General features: G+C 42.0%; 2 protein-coding genes across 12 annotated transcripts in view; both read left to right on the top strand.

Annotated features, from left to right (window-relative positions):
* LOC114666444 (gephyrin) overlaps window positions 1–14,664 on the top strand; it is a 415,661-nt gene extending 400,997 nt beyond the window's left edge. For all 11 annotated transcript variants that reach the window (XM_028821308.2, XM_028821307.2, XM_051920119.1 and 8 more), the window contains 4 exons: window positions 1,736–1,800; window positions 7,234–7,337; window positions 8,390–8,486; window positions 14,382–14,664. In XM_028821308.2, coding sequence (XP_028677141.1) covers window positions 1,736–1,800; window positions 7,234–7,337; window positions 8,390–8,486; window positions 14,382–14,515 — 400 coding nt within the window. In that variant the 3' untranslated portion in view covers window positions 14,516–14,664. The remainder of the gene's footprint in view (window positions 1–1,735; window positions 1,801–7,233; window positions 7,338–8,389; window positions 8,487–14,381) is intronic.
* Window positions 1–27,011, top strand: part of si:ch211-10a23.2 (Galectin-related protein A-like) — a 493,745-nt gene that overhangs the window by 194,342 nt on the left and 272,392 nt on the right. The gene's annotated exons all lie outside the window — the stretch shown is intronic.

Genomic DNA, 27,011 nt, shown 5'->3' with positions numbered 1-27,011 from the left:
AGATAGATAGATAGATAGATAGATAGATAGATAGATAGATAGATAGATAGATAGATAGATAGATAGATAGATAGATAGATAGATACTTACTTACTTACTTACTTACTTACTTACTTTATTAATCCCAAGGGGAAATTCACATTCTCCAGCAGCAGCATACTGATAAAGAACAATATTAAATTAAAGATTAATAATAATGCAGGTAAAAACAGACAATAACTTTGTATAATGTTAATGTTTAACCCCCCGGGTGGAATTGAAGAGTCACATAGCTTGGGGGAGGAACGATCTTCTCAGTCTGTCAGTGGAGCAGGACAGTGACAGCAGTCTGTCGCTGAAGCTGCTTCTCTGTCTGGAGATGATACTGTTCAGTGGATGCAGTGGATTCTCCATGATTGATAGGAGCCTGCTGAGCACCCGTTGCTCTGCCACGGATGTCAAACTGTCCAGCTCCGTGCCCACAACAGAGCCTGCCTTCCTCACCAGTTTGTCCAGGCGTGAGGCGTCTTTCTTCTTAATTCTGCCTCCCCAGCACACCACCGCGTAGAAGAGGGCACTCGCCTCAACCGTCTGATAGAACATCTGCAGCATCTTATTTCAGATGTTGAAGGACGCCAGCCTTCTAAGGAAGTATAACTGGCTCTGTACTTTCTTACACAGAGCATCAGTATTGGCAGTCCAGTCTAATTTATCATCCAGCTGCACTCCCAGGTATTTATAGGTCTGTACCATCTGCACACAGTCACCTCTGATGATCACGGGGTCCATGAGGGGTCTGGGCCTCCTAAAATCCACCATCAGCTCCTTGGTTTTGCTGGTGTTCAGGTGTAGGTGGTTTGCGTCGCACCATTTAACAAAGTCATTGATTAGATCCCTATACTCCTCCTCCTGCCCACTACTGATACAGCCCACGATAGCAGTGTCATCAGTGAACTTTTGCACATGGCAGGACTCCGAGTTGTGTTGGAAGTCCGATGTATATAGGCTGAACAGGACTGGAGAAAGTACAGTCCCTTGTGGCGCTCCTGTGTTTCTGACCACAATGTCTAGACGTGCAGTTCCCAAGACGCACATACTGAGGTCTGTCTTTAAGATAGTCCACGATCCATGCCACCAGGTATGAGTCTACTCCCATCTCTGTCAGCTTGTCCCTAAGGAGCAGAGGTTGGATTGTGTTGAAGGCGCTAGTGAAGTCTAGAAACATAATTCTTACAGCACCACTGCCTCTGTCTAAGTGGGAGAGTGATCAGTGTAGCTGTTAGACCTGTAAGTATATGCAGTATAAACCATATGTTATGTACTGCCTGTCCCAGAAGGCAAAACAGAATACATCGAACTTCCATTTTAAATGTAATGAGCTACCGTGGAATGTCACACAGAGACTGACCAGAATGAGTATCGAACCCAGGTCCCTGAAAGTGTGAGGACACTGTGCCACCCTTGCACAAATACATTATAATTAGTGTAAAATGTGGTTTGCCATTTGCAGAGGAGAGTGTTGATGCCAAGCAGGGAGTAGAGACCCACTCCCAATCACAGGACAGAGCAGTGCACGCTGGGAAAAAGTCAGGAGCTAGTTGGAATTTACTGAGGCATCACTGGTGGGCAGTTTTCCACTGATCAGCTTTCTGTACCAGCCGCCACAGTGGTCAGCTGTCATGCATCAGGATGAAACTGCTCAGTATGCTTGTCATTCATGTGCACTTACTTTGTTTCTTTTTATTTTCTTTTCCAGTCTACCAACAACATTTGCCACATTAGACATCGATGGTGCTAGAAAATTAATTTTTGCCCTGCCAGGTAATTTTTTTCCTCCATATATCTCTGCACTACTGTCTGTACCACCGCAGAGCCAAATTGGCATTTCCTCCCTGGTATTTTGCTCTGTTGCTCCCTTCATGGGGTGAAATGAGGGAATTTAAAAGAGCGCCTTCTGGTGGTCATTCATCTCAGTTACAGTTAGACACATTTTAAGCTCCTATACTGGAGGGTGGAGGCTGTTGGCATGGCTACCATTGACACAGGTGTTTTGGCTTGATTGTTGGGCTAGTTTTTACAGTATGTTATCATTTAATTATATCATATATATATATATATTATATATATATCTATTATGGAAAAAAAAATCTTGGAAGGCTTGGAGGGAGATGATACGTGATTTTCTCAGAGACACTTTAACGTCCCATGAGACAAGGCAGTGAGACAAAAGGACAGCTGCTGTTCAGGCTTTTAAGTGATCGACATGCAGCGTGACAATAACAATATATATAGTGGGTACGGAAAGTATTCAGACCCCCTTCAATTTTTCACTCTTTGTCATATTGCAGCCATTTGCTAAAATCATTTAAATTAATTTTTTCCCTCATTAATGTACACACAGCACCCCATATTGACAGACAAAAAAAAGAATTTTTGAAATTGTTGCAGATTTATTAAAAAAGAAAAACTGAAATATCACATGGTCCTAAGTATTCAGACCCTTTGCTCAGTATTTAGTAGAAGCACCCTTTTGAGCTAATACAGCCATGAGTCTTTTTGGGAAAGATGCAAGTTTTTCACACCTGGATTTGGGGATCCTCTGCCATTCCTCCTTGCAGATCCTCTCCAGTTCTGTCAGGTTGGATGGTAAACGTTGGTGGACAGCCATTTTTAGGTCTCTCCAGAGATGCTCAATTGGGTTTAAGTCAGGGCTCTGGCTGGGCCATTCAAGAACAGTCACAGAGTTGTTGTGAAGCCACTCCTTCGTTATTTTAGTTGTGTGCTTAGGGTCATTGTCTTGTTGGAAGGTAAACCTTCGGCCCAGTCTGAGGTCCTTAGCACTCTGGAGAAGGTTTTTGTCCAGGATATCCCTGTACTTGGCCGCATTCATCTTTCCCTCGATTGCAACCAGTTGTCCTGTCCCTGCAGCTGAAAAACACCCCCACAGCATGATGCTGCCACCGCCATGCTTCACTGTGGGGACTGTATTGGACAAGTGATGAGCAGTGCCTGGTTGTCTCCACACATACCGCTTAGAATTAAGGCCAAAAAGTTCTATCTTGGTCTCATCAGACCAGAGAATCTTATTTCTCACCATCTCAGCAAACTCCATGCGGGCTGTCATGTGTCTTGCACTGAGGAGAGGCTTCCGACAGGCCACTCTGCCATAAAGCCCTGACTTGTGGAGGGCTGCAGTGATGGTTGACTTTCTACAACTTTCTCCCATCTCCTGACTGCATCTCTGGAGCTCATCCAAAGTGATCTTTGGGTTCTTCTTTACCTCTCTCACCAAGGCTCTTCTCCCCCGGTAGCTCAGCTTGGCCGGACGGCCAGCTCTAGGAAGGGTTCTGGTCGTCAATTTTTTTGTAACCTTGGCCAGATCTGTGCCTTGCCACAATTCTGTCTCTGAGCTCTTCAGGCAGTTCCTTTGACCTCATGATTCTCATTTGCTGTCCACCAACGTTTACCATCCAACCTGACAGAACTGGAGAGGATCTGCAAGGAGGAATGGCAGAGGATCCCCAAATCCAGGTGTGAAAAACCTGTTGCATCTTTCCCAAGAAGACTCATGGCTGTATTAGCTCAAAAGGGTGCTTCTACTAAATACTGAGCAAAGGGTCTGAATACTTAGGACCATGTGATATTTCAGTTTTTCTTTTTTAATAAATCTGCAACAATTTCAAAAAAAAATTTTTTGTCTGTCAATATGGGGGTGCTGTGTGTACATTAATGAGGAAAAAATTAATTTAAATGATTTTAGCAAATGGCTGCAATATAACAAAGAGTGAAAAATTGAAGGGGGTCTGAATACTTTCCGTACCCACTGTATATATATATTGTTATGAATTTTCAGAATGCAGTTCAGAGGATGGGACAGCTCTCCTGTCTTGCAGTTTTGAAATGTTTAGACTGGACTGGGGGGGTGCATTTCCAGTTCTAACTAGAACAGGAGTGACATGGCACGTGGACATCACTGTTGAGAGTGGCCAGTGACACCGCAGGCAGAGCCCAGAAGTCACATCTCAAGTGCCCCTGTGGCTGTAGGCTTAATGTTCCACTGGCCTTTTCTTAACTGGACATTACAGCTCACTAGACAGCTTGATCCCGCTTCAGTCCAGAAATGTCATAACCTGCTTCTAATCCCGTGAAACAATTAGTAAAACGATCTGCAGGTCTGAACGGATCCGCACTTCTGAATCCCCAACTTTTTCTGATTTTTTATGTAAGAAACATCTTTATGACAAAAGGATTAGCCTTTTGCTGTTTTTCTGTTAAGAGACGTTTGCTTAAAACACATTGTGGGAGCAGCAAAAATGTGGAGAAAAGATGGGATTATTGGAGCTTAGAAATTGTGAAAAACTGAACATCTTCATGCATGTTAGCATCCTGGGTTTGGAACACATGCTCAGCTATCATCTGTTTGGAGTTGTGTTTATGTGTGCCCTTCCAACATTCTCTAACATGTGCAAGTCAAATTGATTGGCCTTTTTCTTGTGGCCCCATGAATGTGGGCACATGGGTGAGCTGTGCAGTGGACTGGCACCTCATACAAGGGCGGCTCCTGCACTGCATCCAGTGTTGCTCGGAAAGGCTCTGCCCAGGGAACTTGAATTGGTTTGAAAATGTTACGTTATGATGTGTTATGTTGCCCAGTGTTGATGTATGGTGGTAGGTATGTTACGCTGTTGTATGTTGTGTTGGGGTTTGTTATCTTATGTTCTGTAACATTGTCTCATATTACGATGTGTTATGTTGTCTTGTGTTGTGACATGCTCCGCTGTGTTTTGTTGTGTTATGTTTTGCCATGTTCTTTTAACTTCTGTTGATTATCGATTGTGTTATGTTTGTTGTGCTGCCTTGTATTATTTTGTTTTATGATGTGTTTGATTATGTTATGATGTATTATGCTATGCTGTATTGTGTTATGTTTTCTTATGTTGTGTTGTCAGTTGTGTTCTATTATGTTATGCGTTATGATGTGCTATGTTGTCTTGTGTTGAGTGGCAGTTGTGTCTTGTTGTGTTGTGTCGAGACACAGCTGTGTTGTGTTATCTGTTCTTGCTAAGCTGCATTGTATTATGTTGTCTTATGATGTGCTGTGTTATGTTATAATGTGTTAAAATGTGTTATGCTATGCTATGTTGTGTTATGTAATCCGAGTTATGTGTTATGTTGTCTTGTGTCAAGTGGCAAATGTGTTGTGTTACCAGTGTTATGCTGCATTGCATAATACAGTCATATGAAAAAGTTTGGGAACCCCTCTTAATTCTTTGGATTTTTGTTTATCATTGGCTGAGCTTTCAAAGTAGCAACTTCCTTTTAATATATGACATGCCTTATGGAAACAGTAGGATTTCAGCAGTGACATTAAGTTTATTGGATTAACAGAAAATATGCATCATAGCAAAATTAGACAGGTGCATAAATGTGGGCACCCCAACAGAGATATGACATCAATACTTAGTTGAGCCTCCTTTTGCAAATCTAACAGCCTCTAGGCGCTGTCCTCCTATAGCCTTTGATGAGTGTCTGGATTCTGGATGGAGGTATTTTTGACCATTCTTCCATACAAAATCTCTCCAGTTCAGTTCAATTTGATTGCTGCCGAGCATGGACAGCCTGCTTCAAGTCATCCCATAGATTTTCGATGATATTCAAGTCAGGGGACTGTGACAGCCATTCCAGAACATTGTACTTCTCCCTCTCCAAGAATGCCTTTGTAGATTTCAAACTGTGTTTTGGGTCATTATCTTGTTGGAATATCCAACCCCTGCATAACTTCAACTTTGTGACTGATGCTTGAACATTATCCTGAAGAATTTGTTGATATGGGTTGAATTCATCCAACCCTTGACTTTAACAAGGGCCCCAGTCCATGAACTAGCCACACAGCCCCACAGCATGATGGAACCTCCACCAAATTTGACTGTAGGTAGCAGGTGTTTTTCTTGGAATGCGGTGTTGTTCTTCTTCCGCCATGCAAAGCATTTTTTGTTATGACCAAATAACTCAATTTTTGTCTCATCAGTCCAAAGCACTTTGTTCCAAAATGAATCTGGCTTGTCTAAATGAGCATTTGCCTACAACAAGCGACTCTGTTTGTGGCGTCAGTGCAGAAAGGGCTTCTTTCCCGTCACCCTGCCATACAGATGTTCTTTGTGTAAATTGTGCTGAATTGTAGAACGATGTACAGATACACCATCTGCTGCAAGATGTTCTTGCAGGTCTTTGGAGGTGATCTGTGGGTTGTCTGTAACCATTCTCATAATCCTGCGCATATGCCACTCCTGTATTTTTCTTGGCCTGCCAGACCTGCTGGGTTTAACATCAACTGTGCCTGTGGCCTTCCATTTCCTGATTCCATTCCTTACAGTTGAAACTGACAGTTTAAACCTCTGATATAGCTTTTTATAACCTTCCCCTAAACCATGAGACTCAACAATCTTTGTTTTCAGATCTTTGGAGAGTTGCTTTGAGGATCCCATGCTGTCACTCTTCAGAGGAGAGTCAAAGGGAAGCACAACTTGCAATTGACCACCTTAAATACCTTTATATCTCATGATTGGACACACCTGACTATGAAGTTCAAGGATTAACAAGCTAATCCAACCAATTTGGTGTTACAAGTAATCAGCATTGAGCAGTGACAGGCATTCAAATCAGCAAAATGACAAGGGGACCCAAATTTTTGCACAGCCAGTTTTTCACATTTGATTTAATTTCATACAACTAAATACTGCTTCACTAAAAATCTTTGTTCAGAAAACACCGCAGTACTCAGATGTTCCTAGGAAATGAAAGACATACCACTGTTATCTTTTTTGTTGAAAGTAGAGTCAATTATGATGCAGGCAACTTTTTCATATGATTGTATGTTGTCTTATGTTGATTATCAATTGTTTTGTGTTATGTGTGTTATGATGTGTTGTGTTGTCTAATGAATGTGATGTGTGTTCTGCTCTGTTGTGTTTTGTGATGTTGTCTTGTGTTGATTAGCAATTGTGTTATGTGGTCTTATGCTGTGTTGCATTATGCATAGTTGTCTTATGATGCACTATGTTCTGGATGAGTTTTATGGACATATGAACCCCACATGTCTTCAGACAGTAGGCTGGCGGTCCAGCAGTACTCAGCCTGCAGGAAAGGCTCGTTTTGATTGAGGGAGCAGATTCCCCTTTGGATTCATAGGAACACAAACTTCTTTAGAGCAGCTTACAGAGTGGTTTGGTTGACACTACCTTCTTCTTTTTGCAGGAAATCCTGTTTCTGCCGTCGTCACTTGTAATCTTTTTGTCATCCCCGCTCTGAGAAAAATGCAGGGGATCTTGGACCCCCGGCCCACCATTATCAAAGCCAGGGTGAGTATATGTGATTCACTGAGATATCATTCACAGGTGACATAGATCTAGAAGCATGCTTGTCTGTTTTGTTACAATGTCCACCAACATGCAAGGCATTTTGCAGGGGACTGAGGTGAAGATAGTGGGGGGATTACTTTATTCTACATCATTTTGTGTTAAGGTGGGCTATCCCAATTTATTTGCTGTCTTTTTTCTCAGAGTGGAGATATGGTGTGTTTGTCACTCCAACAAACCACAGCAGCTTTACAGCATGGGGAACCTTGAATGTCAAAACGTTTTATGTCTCCTCATTCAATCTTTGACTTTAGTGCAGTCCATTAGAGAAGAAAATGTCACTGTGTGAGTGAGTTAACTTGTTCCAGCAGAGGGCATGAAGGGGTGAATCAATAAGGCAGAAAGAATGTAAAATGGCCTAGGTCATATATGACACCCTTAAAGAAGTGCCCACTGCTTTTAAGAGACACCCTTACAGTCAGGATGCCTACGTTAGTCATTTTAGTTGAAGCAGATTCCTTTTGTCTCGACCGGCTTTTCAGACATTGCATCAGTTTGATCTCTGTGGGCTTCGCCACCTGAACAGAGGGAACGCAGTTACACTCCACCTCTAAGAAACACACAGCTAGCTGCCTGTCTGTGGCTTTACTCTTCATTCTCCACCAGCTGTTTCTTGTACACCATTGCTACTTTCTTTTAGCAGAAAAAGTGTTGACAAGATGTGGGGTTTGTGGTGGTATGTATATGAATTGAGCTTTGGATGACATGGCACATGTAGCAACAGTGACTAATAATATTGCCTGTGATGATTTGCAGTCATTTTGCAGAGCAACCTCCAAACACGGCCTTGAGGAGGGTGCAGTTGGCGTCTCAAGTGTGCACAGGACAGACAGGATATTCGGCTTATATACCAGTAAATCCTGAGCAGATTGATATTAAGAATGTGTGCCAAAGTGTATCTCTCCAGGAAAGAGGGATGCCTGGTGGAACCCCAAAATAAAATGAGTTATCTTTTTAAAAATATTTAATAACACCTCTGTTTCCATTTTTACCAGTTGTCCTGCGATGTGAAGTTGGATCCTCGCCCAGAATACCACCGCTGCATATTGACCTGGCATCACCAAGAGCCTCTGCCTTGGGCACAAAGCACAGGTAATCTTTTGTAAAGCTGGCTTTCTGTTCACTCTGATTAGTGCAGTGAGCTTCAGTTGTTTGGGTCTGGATTCTGCCCACTGGTACATGATATACACTGAAAGAGGACATTGCAGCTTAATGTAGCAAGAAGTCCCTGGTGGGCTTGTGAGGCTAAGGCTGAGCTTGGCACTTAGCCCCTGAATGCACATACTCAGACTTTGAGTCCGGAGGTGGCTAAATCATCTTTGCTGCCAACTGCTTGTCTACTTCCTCCACTTTACTTGCTAGTTAACATATCATTTCTGGACATACCATTTCTTTGAGTTCAGCATTGGGTATTGGAAAGGAAGTGACATTGATAGATGTCGTTTGGGGCAGGTTTTTCAAATGAAACTTTATTTTTCATATTCACTTATACAGTACAATATGTAGTGAAATACTTAGTTAATGAACTCAAAGACAACAAACAATAAATACACAACTCTATAAATGCCAAACCAGGCAGTTTCTATTGTCAATATATAGACGTACTTTAGTAACTGAGATTGAAGCCTAAAATACCCGAGGCGCCTTAGGTAGTATAGATGTTGCTGTGCCTTCTTCACCAAGATGGCAATGAGTTTGGGCCAGGTCATGTCCTCTGTGATCTTTACACCGAGGTGTCTGAAACTGTCCACTCTCTCCACCAGACTGCTTTTATTCTGAGGGGGTGGTAGGGTCTTTGCTATTTTCTCCCAACATCCATAATCATCTCCTTTGTTTTGCTGACATTCAGTGGGAGACCATTGTCCCGTCAGCGCTGTGACAGACTCTTCAACTGCCTGACAAGCTTGTTTTTAGAGATCAGGGCCCATATTTATCAACAATCTCAGAATTACTGCTAGGAGTTGTGCTAAGAGTTGACCTAAGAATTTGTCCTACCTCAAGAGTTGGACATGAGAAGAAGTCACAGTATATAGCATCCTACACCGACTACCAGCAAGAAGTAGGAGTTCATGGTTGAGATTGAATTGCACTCATGATGACTTTTTGTAGTTTTCTGATGCTAATGCTAAAGTTTCACCCCAAAGCTGATGATAATAATAATAAGCAAAGTACTAGAAGAAGAAGAAGAAGAAGAAGGAAAACTGATTCTTACAGACAAAAATGGAGGCTTTGAAAGCCCATTCAGGAAGTGACGTCAGCAAAAGAGCCGGAATCGGAAGTGATGTCTTCTGGACCGGATGTGACATCAGCAATGGGCGCAGCACTGGAAGTGATGTACTGGCATCACTTGCGAACCAGATTAAAGGGGTCGGCACCGGAAGTGATGTCTTCTGAGGCACCGGAACCTTGCAGGATTTCCTGGAAAAGGTCTGTAGGGAACTGAGAAAGACAGTCAGCGCACTCCGCCGCCCCCTGGTCAGATGTTTTATTACCATTACTGAGGCCCTGTAGCTGCCTCGTACTCGCACGTGTGTGACAATGCATGCTGTCAATCACTCCAGCAACACCACCAAAGTCAGTCATTTGCATGAATTCAGCTTGATTGAACACTACCTGACATGTACTGGTGGGGAAGTATATAAATCTGCATATCACCGCACACGTTGTAAGGGTGTTCAAAATTTGGTGCAGAATTCAAGAAGTGGGTGGTTGTGACACGTACAGAAGATCATTGCTGTTGCAAAGCTGCCTCTTCAACAAGCATAATGTTACCAACGCTTTTACTTCCGGACACCTGGATACTTCTTGTAGATGGATGTAACATGCAAGAATATTATACTGTAATGAGTATTATTTGGTTTCTGCCTGATCAGTATCTTTTTATGCGTTCATCATTGTCCAACATTTTCAAAACATTCTGCCTTCCCTGGATGTGTGTGACAATTTCTTGATGGCAGCTCCTTGTAAGTTAGGACAGCTCACAAACTCTCCTAAATCCTAGTGAAGTTAGTAGTAGTTTCCTTATTTAGGAAAACTGATAAAATGCTCCGACTTGTGCTCCTAAGAGTAGGACAAAATTTGTGTCACTCTGAGATTTTTGAGGCCAGTCAGGACCGTTTTCCTGCAATGAGACCCTCAATAAATATGTGCATGGGCCTACCACAGCTGTATTATAGGAGTCTGGTCTTGTCAAATCCCTTATCTTGCTTTGAGAGCCCACATGTCCACACTTTGTGAACCCACACTTGTTGGACTCATCACAGCCGACTCATTTGAGGTATTCAGAGGAGCTTTGGTGTGGGCTTTCACAATGTTAACCATAAATATGGCTCCACATGTAGAGTGTATCATTTGGATCCCTGAAACAGACTTTTACTTTAATACATTAAGAGCTGAAGTGTACAATTGTCTTTATTATACAGCAAATAAAGGACAAAAGAGGCAGCAGGAGGTAGTTAAGTTCACATGCCTTATGGTCAAAACCAAAGTTAGCCAGATCAAATTAATAGATAGCTTTGCAGAAATGTCAATTTGACTAATTTTATTTGATGTGTCATGCTTCCATTTACTATTCATACACATTGCAGATACTGTGCCAGTGCTAGAAAGGATAATTCGATCAAAATAGTGCTGATGTCAAACATGACTGCAAATCATTGAGGTGGGAAGGACTCAAAACGTATCTTTTTTCTTCATTTTTAAAACTCCTACTGAACTTAATCTTTGTTTTCTGTCACCTAAAATGAATGTTTTTGAAAATGTGATTGTATAAATTTGAAAATGATGCACCTCACGTGCCATTGTGGGTGGCAGACACCAACGTAGTATAGTCATGTGATCAGACGCTGCCTTCATCTTTGTTGTGTGAATGTCCTTTGTAAGCTCCTAGTCTCATCTTCACTGTGTTCATAGTCCTGTCCTAACTTCTCTACATCAGCCAGTGGGTACTGCACCATGGAACACTCGAATATTTGGCCATATTCTGTTTTTGGTTAGACTCTCAGTCTATATTTTCTGGAGCTTGGCAAACCTTAAAATCAATTGCACTTCATTGTTGTCACATTGTATCCCCATTCTTTCATAATTTCGATTTACTTTGGGTTTGCCCTGTAACCAAAAACCTCTTGGAGTGTTTCACTGCTATATTGGAAGGATGTTCAGATATGAGGCATTGAAAGTCCAGTCCGGGTCTTGAATTGATCTGATATGTGCTTCCCGAAGGCTGCCCAGTCTTGAGCTCTTCAGATTCTGACATTGTTAACTGCTTTGGCGGCCATGATCTCAGTATTTTATCTGTTCACAGTGAGAGTTGCCGATTTATTAGCATGTGCTTCGTTTTGCTCACTTTTTTTTTTCGGCCAATTTGATTTACATTTTCGCCATTTCTCTCAAGTTGCTGTTGTGCTCCCTCCCAGTTATCTTCTGGAAGTGTTGGCACAGTCCAAGTTGTTTAACCATGATTCTGGTGTTTGCATGCCATCCTTAGGGTGAGTAATGAAGTCGAAATGCTCTGCCAAGTTGTGCATTATGTAATTGGTTGCGATTTATAAATACGAATGGAGCTAATATGTCACTTTAGAGGGCTCCTGATCTAGTGAACTTGTTCGACTGGTGTCCGTTGAAGAAGAAAAAATATTATTAACTGTAATGATTCAAAGTATTTAACTCAAGGACTGTATTTTGTATAAATCATGCTGCAGAGACATATATGATTTATTACTTCTATATGATTTGTTCTTCATTTAGGTAGAAAAAGAATTAAGCTTGTGCACAGAATTATTTGATAACTTGCATTCTTTTATGAGAAAATGCTGATCTCTTGATACAAACAGAACATCCTGTGATATTATAAATCAATGTGATTGTTTCTGAATTCTTGCTTAAAACCATAAGAAACATGTCCCTTATGGATTAATAAATAAGGATTTATTAATCTAACCAAACAAAATCTAATGAAGATATTAAAACTATAAGAATGTAATTTTGTTATAACTAATGTACTATAAGAAACTACTTTAAACTGGTCTTATGTGTGCGTGCTGATAAGTGCGTATTTCTTAGGAACGTGAGCACCCTAATAGCTCTTTATTTGGATAAGAAATTCTGTGCACTTGTGCGTGTAATAATCAGGATGTAATCGTAATTTACAGCAATTTATGTATGACCTTAAAATGAACTGTCATGTGTTTTTCTCTTTAGCTAATGAATAAACTAGCTAGATAATAAAAAGGAAGGAATTTTTTCTGGCAGGCAGGCTGTCTGACCTGACCAGCCAGTGGCACTGAGATGGGGGGGCAGCAGTCTCTTTAACTCACCAAGAATAAAGAAATTGTTTTTTATTTGAAATTGGTGTTTTTGTTTCTCGTTGTTATCGACTTCAGCGTCCACACCGTCTATAAGAACTTTACTTTTCTTGATTGACTCCAAACCTTTCTTGAAACTAATGAATGTGGCGTAAAGGCTCCTGTGTTTTCGTGTGATTCCCTTGCATGTTCGTTTTAGGATGTGAATTTGTTGAATGCAGCTGTCGGGACTGATAGTTTTCTATCATTTTTTTCTGGATTCTCTGTGTGTGAATCACATACTGTTTTCGTACACAGATTATAGATTCCTAACATTAGTTTATTGTTTGGAAATGTTATTTAAAAGTTTATCATTTTTTTAACGTTATTCTGTTATTTTAGTAATTGGCACCACTGTTTTGGAGTCTTTCTGTCACCCGCTGCCATGGAAATCATTCCCATAGTGCATTGCCAATGACTTTACCAGCGTACCAGTATATATTACCTCAAAGCTCATTCCTCAATATCACAGAATGGATAAACACGACCACTTTTTGTGTGCAATCTTCTTGTTCCTTTTGGAACTTGACTTCTTGTGTATTTCTTTTTGATTCTGATTTCTGGTTAGCATTTGGGTTCTCTTGTCAAGTGTGTTTCTGACTTCTGCATTGTTCCTTGTACAGCATCTTTTCTTCCGGTCTTTTCTCCTAAAAAAAAAAAAAACTTTCCCTGACTTTCTCCATTCAGTACATCAGCTATGACATCTCTGAAATTTAGCTTGACTTGGCAATGACTGGACAAATGCAGTTTAGTACCACAATGCCATATGCATTTGATGCAATTGACGCAAGACAGATGGCACAGTAATTCATCATGAGTTGCTAGTCACTTTTCTTGGGCAGAGGAACCCTGATGCTTTGGCTAGTACGCCGCTTTTATTGGTCCTGAAAGTTATCAGAAGACCTGCATCTTGAGATCAGAGTGTACACTGTGGACCATAGATGCCAATATGTTCTGCACAGTCGCTGGGGCTTCCACTGGATTTTAAAATTGACTTTCAACTCAGCTGCAAACCAGTCTGTTCAACATGACGTGGTTTATTGCTTTAGTCAGCTGGCAACACTGCCCATAGAACTGTGACACACCTATTAAGAAACTAGTCAAGTTACTGGTTTTCAAAATCTAAAATCTCTTCCCCAACGTGTGCCTTTACTTGGTGTCTAAACATCTCTTCATGGGCTCTCCATCTCTCACGTGCGTTACCATAATGCCTGCTTCTCAGACTCATGTCATTATTTTCCGGGTGCCTTTCTCCCTTCCTGTCTGCTTTTATACTTCCCATCTTTGAGTGTGACTCTCTCAGTGTGCCTCCTTTACTGTTTGTCCTTCTCGTGTGTCTCACACTTGCACTTCCTCTTTTGATGGCATCACCAAAGCTAAACTAACCAATCCGATTTCTTGTAGGTTCTGGACACACACACACACACACACAGACCATGGTGTTTTATTCTGCAGTATGTACCATGGTATCCCTCTCTAATTTCCCACAATAAATGTGTGGCCAGCATAATTCTCTTTACCTTTATTATCTTTTCAGTCTGTAAGCTGAAAGCCGTCAAACATACTATAGCATAACAAATTGTTGAAAGAGATGAAACTTTCGATCACAGCCCGCTGCTTAATCCTTCCTCTTGTTCTTCTGCAGGGAACCAGATGAGCAGCCGTCTGATGAGCATGCGTAGTGCCAATGGACTGTTGATGCTACCTCCAAAGACTGAGCAATATGTGGAGCTCCACAAGGGCGAGGTAGTCGACGTGATGGTGATCGGCCGGCTATGATGTCGTCCACCGGCGGGCAGCGGCTATGGTGCATGTCCACATATCATTGACTGTAATATGCAACGGCACAGCTAGATTTTATTGATTGGGATAATAACTTTGATCAGTATAGTCGACATCTTGAACACAAAACAAAACTATATATATATATATGAAAAAAAAAACAAATTCAAAGAGAATATAATAATAAGTTTTAAGAAAATAAAAAGAGATTTATTCTGTAATATATTAAAGATCCTTTTTTTCTCTTTCATTGCAATAGCTTTGTGTGTTCAATGCTAGGTCTGATAGCAGTAGCTTTTAATAGACAGCTGGAGGTTTGCCTGCAGAACTTGTGTTTTTTTTCCTCATCTTTAATAAAGCGCAGATACTCGATGCTCCCAGCAAGGCGGTCTGCTTCCTTTCCACTAGCGTAGGTGACACGGCTTTCTTCCCTTCTGAGTACGCTTCATTAACGCTTCACGGAGAGCTTTGCTTGTTCTTTATCCTGTAACTTGTGTTTAAATGTGTTCGGTGCCAAACAGAACCCGGCTGTGTGCGACCCCGGTGGCCTCCTCTCCGCTGCCATGTTTTGGGAGGTATCCCAGCAGCCACCTGGCTCTGCACTCAGCAACCCCATTGAATGGAAACAGAGGAAGAACTTTTATTTCTTTTCAAAGAACTTGCTTCCTTAAGTGCTAACAGCCTTTTTAACCAACTAATCAAAAAATGTACAGAAATAAAATTGCGATTGACCTTGTACAGATAAATAAGTGGACCAGCATTCATGTGGAAATTAACAAGCAATGAGAGATATTGAACAACTCTGTACTATAACATTTTCTGTAATGATAATGAACCAGAATATGAAAAAAATTAATAAATCCTTGATCATTATTTAAAAAAAATGGAGTCTGTGTTTATTTCTGATGATAGGCGAGAAAATTTTGTAACTCTGAAATGGACTCGGACGTGGCTGGAGCTCCAGGTAACTGTGCTCGATTCTCAGCCCAGTCTGAATGTTGCCCAGGTCTGTTTGGCCCCAGTGTTCAGGTTTCCTAGTAGATCTGTAAGAAGAGTAGACCTGTGGTCATTCAATTCCTCCAAATGTTGAATATCCAATAAAAACAAGATATGTATCTTCATCCTTCTCCTTTCATTCTATGTACCACCCCTTCAGATCACAGTGTCATTATGAATTGTTTGACTGAAAATTGTGTGTCACTTGATCTAAAACTGATGTCTTGGGATTTTCTTCTTGAATTTTCATGGATTTGATCTATCTCTACTCATCTAAAGGGGTAATTACTCTCACTGTCACTATTAACCAATTGTCAGTCTGATGTGCATGTTGTCCAGGTTTATTAGAAAAGCAGGCCTGTGCTGATCTAGTTTCTTCACTTGGTGACTATGCAATTAAGCAAGGTAAGGATCTTCATCCTTCTCCTTTCATTCCTTTCAGATTGCAGATCTCTGTGGCTACAGTAGACTTCACATTCTGTGACATTATAAATTGTTTGAGTCTTGATCCTAATACTTCAGGAATTCTGTTTTGACTTTTTTTGGAGTTGACCCATTACAACAAATCTAAGGTAGTATTCACAATTAACACCTCACTCACTTTCACTATGACCAATTGTTAGTCTGATGTGAATGGTTTCCTAGTAGATCAAAAAATAATGTAGGCCTGTGGTGATCCAGATTCTTCAATTGGTAAATAATCATTAGAACTAGATAAGGACCGTTACCCTTCTCCTTTAGTGTTACCACCTCCTCAGATCTCTGATATCTGTGGCAACAGTAGACATCAAATTCTGTGAATCCATCCATTATCCAACCCGCTATATCCTAACTACAGGGTCACGGGGGTCTGCTGGAGCCAATCCCAGCCAACACAGGGCGCAAGGCAGGGAACAAACCCCGGCGCCAGCCCACCAAAGGACACACACACCAGGGACAATTTAGAATCGGCAATGCACCTAACTTGCATGTCTTTGGGAGGAAACCGGAGTACCCAGAGGAAACCCACGCAGACACGGGGAGAACATGGAAACTCCACGCAGGGAGGACCCGGGAAGCGAACCCGGGTCTCCTAACTGCAAGGCAGCAGCACTACCCACTGCACCACCGTGCCGCCCTTGCCTGAAACATTTGATCTCAAACTTATTTCTAAGGAATTATTGTTGAGTTGGAGTTGATCTACCTCTACTCATCTAACTGAGTAATCACTCTCACTGTCACTATTACCAGTTCTCAGTATGATATGCATGTTTTCCAGGTGTCCACATTTATTAGTAGATCCGAAAGAGAAGCAGGCCTGCACTAATCTAGTTTCTTCAATCAGTAAATCTGCAATTAAATGAAATAAGGATCTTAACTCTTCTCCTTTCATTCCACCACCTCCATGGATTGCAGATCTCTGTGGCTACAGTAGGCTTCACATTCTGTGACATTATGAATTATTTGACTGTAAACTGTCCGCCTCTTGCTTTAAGATTGATGCTTCAGGAATTCTGGGTTGAATTTTTATGGAGTTGACCCATCACCACAAATCTAAGGTAGTATTCACTATTAACGGCTCACTCACTCTCAATAACAGTTCTCAGTCTGACATCAAACGTGTCCAGGGGCCTCATGTATAACGCCGTGCGTAGAACTCACACTATAACATGGAGTAAGCACAAAAGCGGGAATGTGCGTACGCACAGAAAAATCCAGATGCAGGAATCTGTGCGCACGCAAAATTTCACGTTCTTCCACTACATAAATCCCGATCAGCGTGAAAAGTAACGTACGTGCACGCGCCTTCTGTCCCGCCCCAACTCCTCCCAGAATTACGCCTCTTTGAATATGCAAATCAATATAAATAGCCTTCTGTGAAAAGACAATGGGAAAAGCACAGGGGAAAATATAAGAATTTCAGAGAATACGAAGTGGAGGCAAAGGAAAAACGTACTATTTGTTGGTTTAAACAGTGGGATAAACAACAAAAGAAAGTTAATCGAGTGACAGAGTGTCGGAGAAACTCGAAAGATCCAAGTTTACAAAGTCGCACAGTGCCTGAAATAAAAAAGAAATCACATATCAAAGTCGCCGTGAAAAGGCGAGTCGTAGCCCACCGTCTGAGTGTCATATGAAAGCTTATTAGGGTACAAACAAAAAACATAGGCACACAGTGGGGAAAAAAGCACGAAATGTCAACTTTAATCTTGAAATTTCCACTTTAATCACGTAGTTTATTTTGTCATTAAAGTAGAACATCATAAACTTCATCTTAAAATCGTTTATTTTACTAGTTTCTCAAGTAGCACGTTAAATGCTTTGTTCTGTATTTGATCTTCTATGTGCTCTATGTGTGTCAATCACTACGTGCTTCCGTTCTTTCTCTTTCTCCGACAGGACACAGAATCCGTTACATTCGAGATATTACAGCTCTCTGAATAATTAAAATACTGAGATGTATATGTGATATCTTTTTCATGATGATAGGAGTTAAAGCATGTTATTAAACATGGGAACACAGTGGCGCAGTGATTGTTCATATCTCACGCAAGAGGCTTGCTGCGCCATGCGCGACCTTCAATGAAATAATTTATTACAGAAGTACTGTCTCTTTCAAACGTACTAACCTCCAATTCCTGTCCTTCCTTTTCTTTCTCCAAATACCCAATCGCCACACAATCAGCTCTGTAATAGACGTGAAGCCATCTGTAAGCTTAGAACGCTGATTCTTCAAAACTTTTAAGGAACATTGAAATATCTTCGTAGTACATGTTTAATTATTCTATTCGTCTATCCTTCCAGTGTCGCGTCAGCACCAGCAATAATACAGCGCAAGGCAGGAGCTATCCGTGAACTAGCTAGCGCTGCGGCACCGTGTCCTCACATGTTTAATTATTAACAATGCAGATTATTTAAATGAAGTTAAAGTTTTATCTGTATACTCTAAGCAACATATTTTGCTGCATTTCATCTTAAAAATGGTATCGTCATCATACGCGCTTTATAAAGTAGCGCAGGTTGTGCAATATTATAACTGTAGTGCAAGTTTACAGTGAGGTAATCGTACTTATAAGTACAAACAGTTCTACAAGGAGCACTTGATGGACTGATTGAGTGCGTTTAGAGTTCTTGGGATGAAACTGTTTCTGAAACGCGAGGTCCGTACAGGAAAGGCTTTGACGCTTTTTGCTGTGGTTGAGGTAGTGTGTACTTGAAACTGTATACCGATAATTCTCTTTCCGATCAGCTGCTGCTGTGATTCCCCACTCAGATACAGTGATATAAATACTCCGAGTGGTGCAGTGAGAGTAATATGGAAAAAGATGATCCGCAGTGGCAACCCTTAATGGGAACAGCAAAAAGAAGAAGAAGATGCAGTGAGAGTAACAACACTAAAGCAGTTATGGTATTTGGAATACTATGGCTATTCTCTGGACCATTATATTGCTGCAGGTTAATTACAATCAGATACATTACACTAATAAACAATATGCAGCTAATTTCAGTGTATTTATAAAGCCACGTCAGGAATGTGGAGCTAAGAAAGAAAGGGTGATCACACAGGAACAGTAGCACTGCTTTGACGCTGGGTGCCGCCAGTCTGCAAAACCGAGCGGAGAAATTGCGTACGCCAAGGTATGAGGTACCGTGGAAATGTGCGTGGCTTTACGCCAAGTTTAGGTTTTATACATCGCGATTTGAACGTGGAAACGTTCGTACGCAACATTTCTGTGCGTACGCACCGTTTATACATGAGGCCCCACGTCTCCTAGTAGATCAGAAAATAAAGTATGCCAGTGGTGATCCGGTTTCTTCAGTTGGTAAATATTCAGTAGAACTAGATGAAGATCGTTATCCTTCTCCCGCTCAGATCCATGATATCTTTGGCCACAGCTGACGTCACATTCTGTGCACTGTGCCAAGAATTATTGTTGAATTTTCATGGAGTTGATCCATCTCCACACATCCAAGGTGGTAATGACTGTGACACTTTACTCGCCCTCATTATCAGAAGTGTTGTCCAGGTTTCCTAGTAGATGCAAAAGATGAATAGATTAGGATGGTTTGTGACTCTATTCGGCATGGTGTAAGCATGCCCTGAAGTGGGACGGCGTCCTGATTTATGTCTGAAGCTGGTGTTACAGGATCCTGGACTCCACGGCTCAAGATGGCTAAGAAAGTGAGTGTAGGAGTGCATTTCTGTTTTAAAGCCTGCTGTCACAGTGAGCACTCTGACAGAAATTGAAGTGAGCCACTGTGGATACCCCATTTCAATTTTATGTTTTTTCAATTTTTTATGTCCACCATTCCATGTTAATGTTTGATTCATTTAAACCTCTTTTGGAAAATGAGTACTGGAAATGAAAATGAAAATGAGCTGGAATGAGTACTTTGAAAGTGACCACTTGAAGGCAAAGTCAATCATCTCGAGAGTGACAAAGACGTTGTGTCAAAAATGAGGTACGACTACCTGGGATGGAATTAGGCCTCCTACTTAACTACTTTATTACAGTCTCTGTATGTTGAGTAAACATCGGTGGATGATCATTTATTGCAAGACATTTCAGCGTACAGGTCATATGTCACTGCTGAGACAGTGGAGCATAGCAGGAGCTCAGCCTAAATGGGAAGCCACACTTTGGAATTTCAGGTAAAGAGATCATTTTTCTTTTGTCTAGCAGAACCAAAAGGGTCAGGCAACGACAACACTGGGCCACAAAGAAGTGTTATGAATATTGTACTCTGATTCATTGTTGAGATGTTAATGCCATCTTTTATGCAATAAAATGAAAGACCACCAAAGCTACGGTTGGAATATGAGAATTCTGATAAATGTAAATGAGACGTCAGACCACCAAAGGTATGGTTGGAATTCACAAGGTTTGATAAACATAGAGGAGTAGTCTGAAACCACCAAAGGTTCAGTGAGAACATAAGAACTTTGATAAACATACAGGAGAAGTCCAAGACCACCAAATATTCAGTCAGAACATAAAAGATGTGTGATAAACGGAGACAAGCAGTCTAAGACCACCAAAGGTTCAGTTAGAATATACGACAGTTGGTAAACATACAGGAGCAGTTGCAGATATGTGTGGCCACATAATAAATGGTTTGGCTGAAAACTGTCCATCTCCCAATCTAAAATGGATGTCTCTGGAATTTCATGTTGGTTCTTCTCATGTAGTCATCTGCAAAAACCCGTAGCTCCTGTCAAAGTTGTTGAAGAATTTTGTGGTTCCGTGTTGTCTTCTCCATATTTTCCCTCACTCCTTTGCTCATCCCCTGTATGGTTCCATGCTACGATGACCGTTTTGTTTGTGCATTTCTACATTTTTCATCTATTTAAGGAATTTCTTTTCTCCTCTTGTAGAGTGATCCCTCTAAACTGTGAATTCCCTTCCTTTGAGGTTCCAGCATTTCCTTAAGTTTGTGGACATTTGTTCTTCGGAACTTCATTTTCGAGGTAAGGACTTTTGTTTTGCTGACATTTTGTACCCTTCCTTGATGTGGCGCAGATTTCATGCTCTCTTTTGCTATTGAGGTTTCGTGCCATAGTCATGCTGTCCAGTTTTTGCAACATGTTTCTTTCCTTGGCTGGCAACAACCTTAGCCACTGCTTATTAATCTGTTCAATTTTAGTATATGTGTTTTATTATCGATTTTTAGAATCGGTTTTCTGTCAAATGCTTTGGCAAAAGCGTTCTGGCTGGACACTGTGGTTGATCGCTTTAGACAGAAACGGTGCAAGTGCTTGATTTTTGTGGTAGTGCCACACCAAGGCCGCTATTGCACAGCATTGCAGCCCAAGCGCCCGCGTCTGCATTTACTTGGTCAAAATACTTCTGTGCAGTCTGCATGGCCATCAAACAAACAAGGCAGCCTCTTGGGGACCTACTTGGGTGGGGGCAGGTTTGACTCAAACGCACATGGGGGTTTCAGTACTTCTGTGCCAACAGTGCATTAGGCACTGCCACACACCTCGAGGTGTCTGATTCTTTCTATGCCAATCAGCACCATAACAGCCCAAAAGGGAGGGGATGATGATCTGACTCCTGATGAGACCCCCATGAAGCTCTGCCTCTCTTATGTGCAGTTTTGTTGTTCAAACTACATTTCCCATTTTCTTGATTGGTCATTTATTTTGAAGCCTGATCACAGGTTCTCTGGTGCTGGTGTCCATTGCTGATGCTTGATGACAAACAGTAGAAGCTTTGTGAGAGCCTCATGTGGACTGTTCAAGCGGACAGCGCACTGAGGTCCTCTCAATTCTAATTCTGCATGGAAGGTTCTAGAATCCTGAAGACAAACAGCTCAGGCCTGCTCGACATTGTGCCAGGCCTCAACATTTGTTCTTTCCAAAAGATCTCTCTTCATAAATGTTGTGGCGCCGTTCATCTTATGTTGGTGAATCCCATCTGATGGCAGATTTGAGGAGACATCAGCCAGTTCCCAACTGGACTTTGCTTATTCGCATCTAAATCTGAAGCCCAGTCTGACAGCTCTAAATGTGCCTTGTGATCGGCTGGCATGGATAATGGATGGATGAACAGAAATGCCCACAGTACTCGTATTTCTTACTTACGAGTGGCATCGCCTCCATTAGACTGTCCTGGCCACAGCCTGGGACTGCGGGTCAGGCAGATTGAATTTGCTTCACACAGCCTGGTGTCCTGCCTCATAGCTGAACACAAATAAAATAAAAAGAAATCAGTTTGAGACTCATTCTCCGGCCACATTTGTTTGTTCAGCCTCATTGGCAGCAGTCGCAATGTGGGCACCACTGGCTACGTTTATTCAGCTTTGCATCTTAGTATTTTATCTGGAGGGGACAGTTACCAGTCCACGCTTCCTCCATCCCAGCCTGGTCTGTTTCAGCATGCGTATCCAGCAGGGGGCGCCCACTCCCTGGTTGACTCAAGCCATACCCATCCCTTTAGTAACCATGGCAGAAATAATCAGACGAGAGCAATATGGTACAAAAAGAGATGTAGGCATTTAACTTGCTTTAAAAGATAACTTCCACTCCCAAAAAATAGGATTTATACTTACATATCCATGCCAGAGAGAAACCAATAGAACGTACAGTGTCCTCCAGTTCTTCAGTACTGACAGCTTCTGGCTTTGTGATGGATCTTCATCATTATAAACACTCACATATTATTATGACCCTTGCCAGGTATGGGCAACTGCCATCAGAACTGACTGTGCCCAAATAACACCTTCCCCTGTTCTAATAACTCATGGCTTCTGCACACAGTGGCCCTTGGTATTTTAAAATCGCCTGTCTGGGTTGTCTTTCACCTGTTTCTCTCCATCTTCCTGGCCAGTTTCACCCTGTCACCTGGTGTGTGTGGAGTAAACTTTGCAGATTACAGTGGCGCACTTCAAAAGTATTACTACAGCATGTTCTCCTCGTGTACGTGTGGGCACACCACAGACATTTGTGCAGGTAGGCACATCTCGTAATCTGGGCGACTTTCAATCGTGTGCCTGAGATGGATGGTCATCTCCTGTTGGCATAAAGCAAAATTGCATAAATAAATGTTACAGTAATGACTCACTCAAAGAATGTACAAAGAAACACACAAATTCTAAACTGAAAACGTCACCATTGTCATCACTCAGTGGTACGTCCAGGTTTGTGTTCCCATTTAACTCCTTTATCATTTCCATTTCAGAAATTTGCATGCGCACACATTCACTCCCAGTCCGTCCAATCAGACGGAATATAAAAGGGTCAGCATTTACTTTTTTATTTCTAAAGTGTTTGTTTACTGAGTCCTTGATCGTAGCTGTTAAGTGTACTTGATAGTTAGTGAGTTACTTTCGCTTGGAGTCTGATCACAACCATGTGTAGACGGTGTGAGGGCTGGCCGAACAACAACAAAGCTCATGTGGAGGAGTGAAGAAGGCAGTGACAGGGCAAGAGAAGGGCTTGTGTATTACTTATACTTGTGGCTGTGGTGGTAAACACTTATAAGAAAGAGTCAGTCAGTCATCATCCAACCCGCTATAGCCTAACACAGGGTCACAGGGGTCTGCTGGAGCCAATCCCAGCCAGCACAAGGCAGGAACAAATCCCGGGTGGGTGACAGCCCACCACAGGGCACACACACACACACACACCAAACACACACTAGGGACAATTTAGCATCGCCAATGCACCTAACCTGCATGTCTTTGGACTGTGGGAGGAAACCGGAGCACCCGGAGGAAACCCACACAGACACGAAGAGAACATGCAAAAGCCATGGAGGGAGGACCCGGGAAGCGAACCCAGGTCTCCTTACTGCGAGGCAGAAGCGCCACCGTGCCGCCCTTATAAGAAAGAGTTTCCCACAGATAAAGACTCTTTAGCCTTTTAACTTGTGTCTGAGCCTGCTAGCGTTGGGTGTTTGGGGAGCTGGAACGCCTCCTGGTGTCCACAAGTGGGCTCGGACAAAAGTTCCTTATTTTCGTCATGTATCTTAAGTGTACTGTCATGGTTTGTGTACTAAAACAGTACAATGTCAGATGAATTACGAGTTTCTTCTTCTCAAATGCATAAATTATTAAATCATATATCTGTGATGCGATCAGAGTGGGCCATGACTTTATGTACGCGCCAGCGTCTAATCCTAAAAACGAATCAAACGATTTAAAAGAACCGATACAGTAAATTGATCGGAAATCCCCATCACTACTCAGCTCCGAGTCATGGCAGCCGGAGTTCAACTGGATGCTCGCATTTTCTGTCCACGAGAGGACGACGCTGAGGCAGACGCAGCAGGGCTCCTGAAGGACTTCACACTCAGGCGACCGAAACTGTAAGCATAAACGGCACGTTTGTGCTCAAGCTGCTCTTGGCAGCTGTTTTAAAACTGTGTGCCATTTTATCAGGAGTATTTGATTAACAAACCTTGTCTTGCTACAGCAGTGGGCTTTGTAACGATATGCTCACTATTTTTTTTACCCCGAACCTTGACATTGGCATTCATTGATGAAGAACATTTAAACCGATCGTTTTTGAGTTTTTTAGCTCGTAGTCCCTCAACAAGATTCGATGCCGTGCACACGAATCTGGGAAAAATCAGATCTTCTCACAGGGCATCGTTATTGGAGGATTCTGACGGTGCAAGGTGAGCCTTGCAACAAGGAGGCGTGTCCTTGAGCCCGGTCAAACATTCTATTGGGTAATTGATCGAAGGGCGTGTCCTCACCGCCTCCCTGATGTGTGTTGGCACCTGAGGCTGGAGCGGCGCACACTGTCAGAGAGAAGACGGTGGTGACAGCTGAAAGTGTACAAGTCGTTTGTTTGTTCTTTTCGGCTACACAGAGGAGAGAGCAGGGCCGTGCACACACGTTTGGAGCAAGGTGCTGTCTGTTTGATACGCGCTTTCAATTTCGGTTTGTCTCTGTGTGTGTCTATTGTGGTGGGCGTATGACCGCGGAAGGGGGCGGGCCGCCCGGTTCGAATGCCGGCTAATGATTTTAGGTTGCTTTTCTTTCTTTTTTACTTGGATGACATCTACCGGTAGCAGTCTGCTAACCGAACACACCAGTGTGGCAGAACCGGTCTACGCTGCCTCTTTGAACTCCGTGGTTTTTGTGCCGTTTTCGGTCTCTTGTAGTGGGCTTTGTGTTTTTTGTTTGAGCTGTTTAAATTGGGTTCCTTTCGAAGGGTTTCTTTTTGTTACTTGAACCATTTACTTGGCTTATGTCGTGGACTTTCTGTTTTTATTGAAGGTGTTTATTGGGCTATCTTCTTGGGAATCTCGTTCTGTGAAATTTGCTCGTTTCTCATGTTGGTTGTCCGATTGATGTTAAGCTTTATTTCTGGCTGTATTGTGAATTTAGAGTTTTAATCTAAGAGTCACTGTTGTTGAGAATGTGAAGATAACATCTATACAACCTTCATTCGATATCTGCGGATGTGGACATGTGCCATGCCTGCTAGGTAACTCGACTACTGTGCCAGCCTTGGGTCAAGCAGATGTCCTCTTGGATTTAAAGGTAGTTTCACTTTTTGAAACTTCGTAAAACATTTTTATTTCAAACCTTTAAAATCTCGGAATGCTCTCTTGGATTCTGCTGTGATCCCCTGCCATGTCTGGTAGTCGCACAGTAGGTTGTGTCGTTAAGAACATTCGCACTAAAGGCGACGTAACCCTCTGCCGTCACCGACGTGTCTCAGCCTCCTCTCGTACTTTCGTATCGCTTTGCTCGTTTGCGTTGGCTTCTTTCTTTCTTTCTTTCTTTCTTTCTTTCTTTCTTTCCATCCAGCTCATTGCAGACATTTTTGAACTGTGTGTGTTAGACATGCCTGTATTTTCAGTGAAGATGCAAAGTAAATCAATGCACATTTGAAAAATCTACTTTCGAGGGGTTCTTAGAGGTCCACGCAGTTTTCAGCACTTCCTTCAGGTAGACGATGGTTTCCTTGCCATTTCCTTTTTTTAGTCTCTTTTTTTTTTCCTCACCCTTAATTATTGGTTATTGTGCTTTCAAATTATATGTGACGTCGGTCAATGTAGAAAGCTATTTTTATAGAAACAACCTTATGCCCTAGTTAAAATATACCATATAGTTAATCCATCTGTGTACATTGCAGATGAGCCAAACTTGTAAATGACAGAAAATGAGCACTTGAGTGATTGTGGGATGTATATTGTTTTAAAGTTCTAAAGTCTGTCGTGGAAGGTTTACTAGCAGATGTGCTGTACAGGAACAGTTGCCCACAATGTTGGATTTCATAGCTTGAAACATAGACAATGATTTTTGGTAATCTGTGAGACGTGCACTGGTGAACATTGTGGAAACTGATGGTTTTGAAACTGTGGTTTCTGAGATATTGGCGTGGGCGTTGAGGGGAGAGAAAAAATGAGTTTGGGGCATCGGAGAAATCGGAGCTCCTTGACTGTGATGGCTGTGCACTCGCTCAAAGCCAAAAAGCAAATCGGGGTCATGATGTTCCTCAATTCACATTTTTATGTTGCGCTGACTTCCTTACCTACTTGCTGTGTTGTCCGTCTACCTGTAGGCACCCCATGTTGTTTTTAAACTCCTCACTGTACTGCTAGGTAACAATGTCCTCAAGCAGAGGTGCCAAGGCAGGAACCAAGGAGTTGGGATCAAAGCATGTCATGGCCCACGACTTCAGCTGCCATATGAGTTTGTTTAATTGGGCTTTCTCTTGTTTTAAATCTGTGCATATTACACTTGATTCTGGCAGTACTGCAGTTTGGTTTTTCATCAGATTGATGTTTATTCTAAGTTTTCATGCATTAAGAGAAACGCATCATGTAAGGCGATACTTGTGTCTGAATAATAACAGACACCAGTCTGTAGCGAAGTGACAAATCACAAAGTGCTGCTCCATCCCTCTGAAAGGACGTCAAGTACAGCTTTTGGCTAATGGACATTTTATTAAAAATGAGTCCATGTTTTTCACAAAACCTGGGTAAAAAATGAAATGGAAGTGAGAATTCTCTTTAATTCATCTTAACACAGGCCTAATTAAACATATAGATAT

The sequence above is a fragment of the Erpetoichthys calabaricus genome, chromosome 16 (assembly GCF_900747795.2).
Source record: "Erpetoichthys calabaricus chromosome 16, fErpCal1.3, whole genome shotgun sequence".
NCBI lineage: Eukaryota > Metazoa > Chordata > Cladistia > Polypteriformes > Polypteridae > Erpetoichthys > Erpetoichthys calabaricus.
This window is presented reverse-complemented; position numbering and strand designations above follow the sequence as displayed.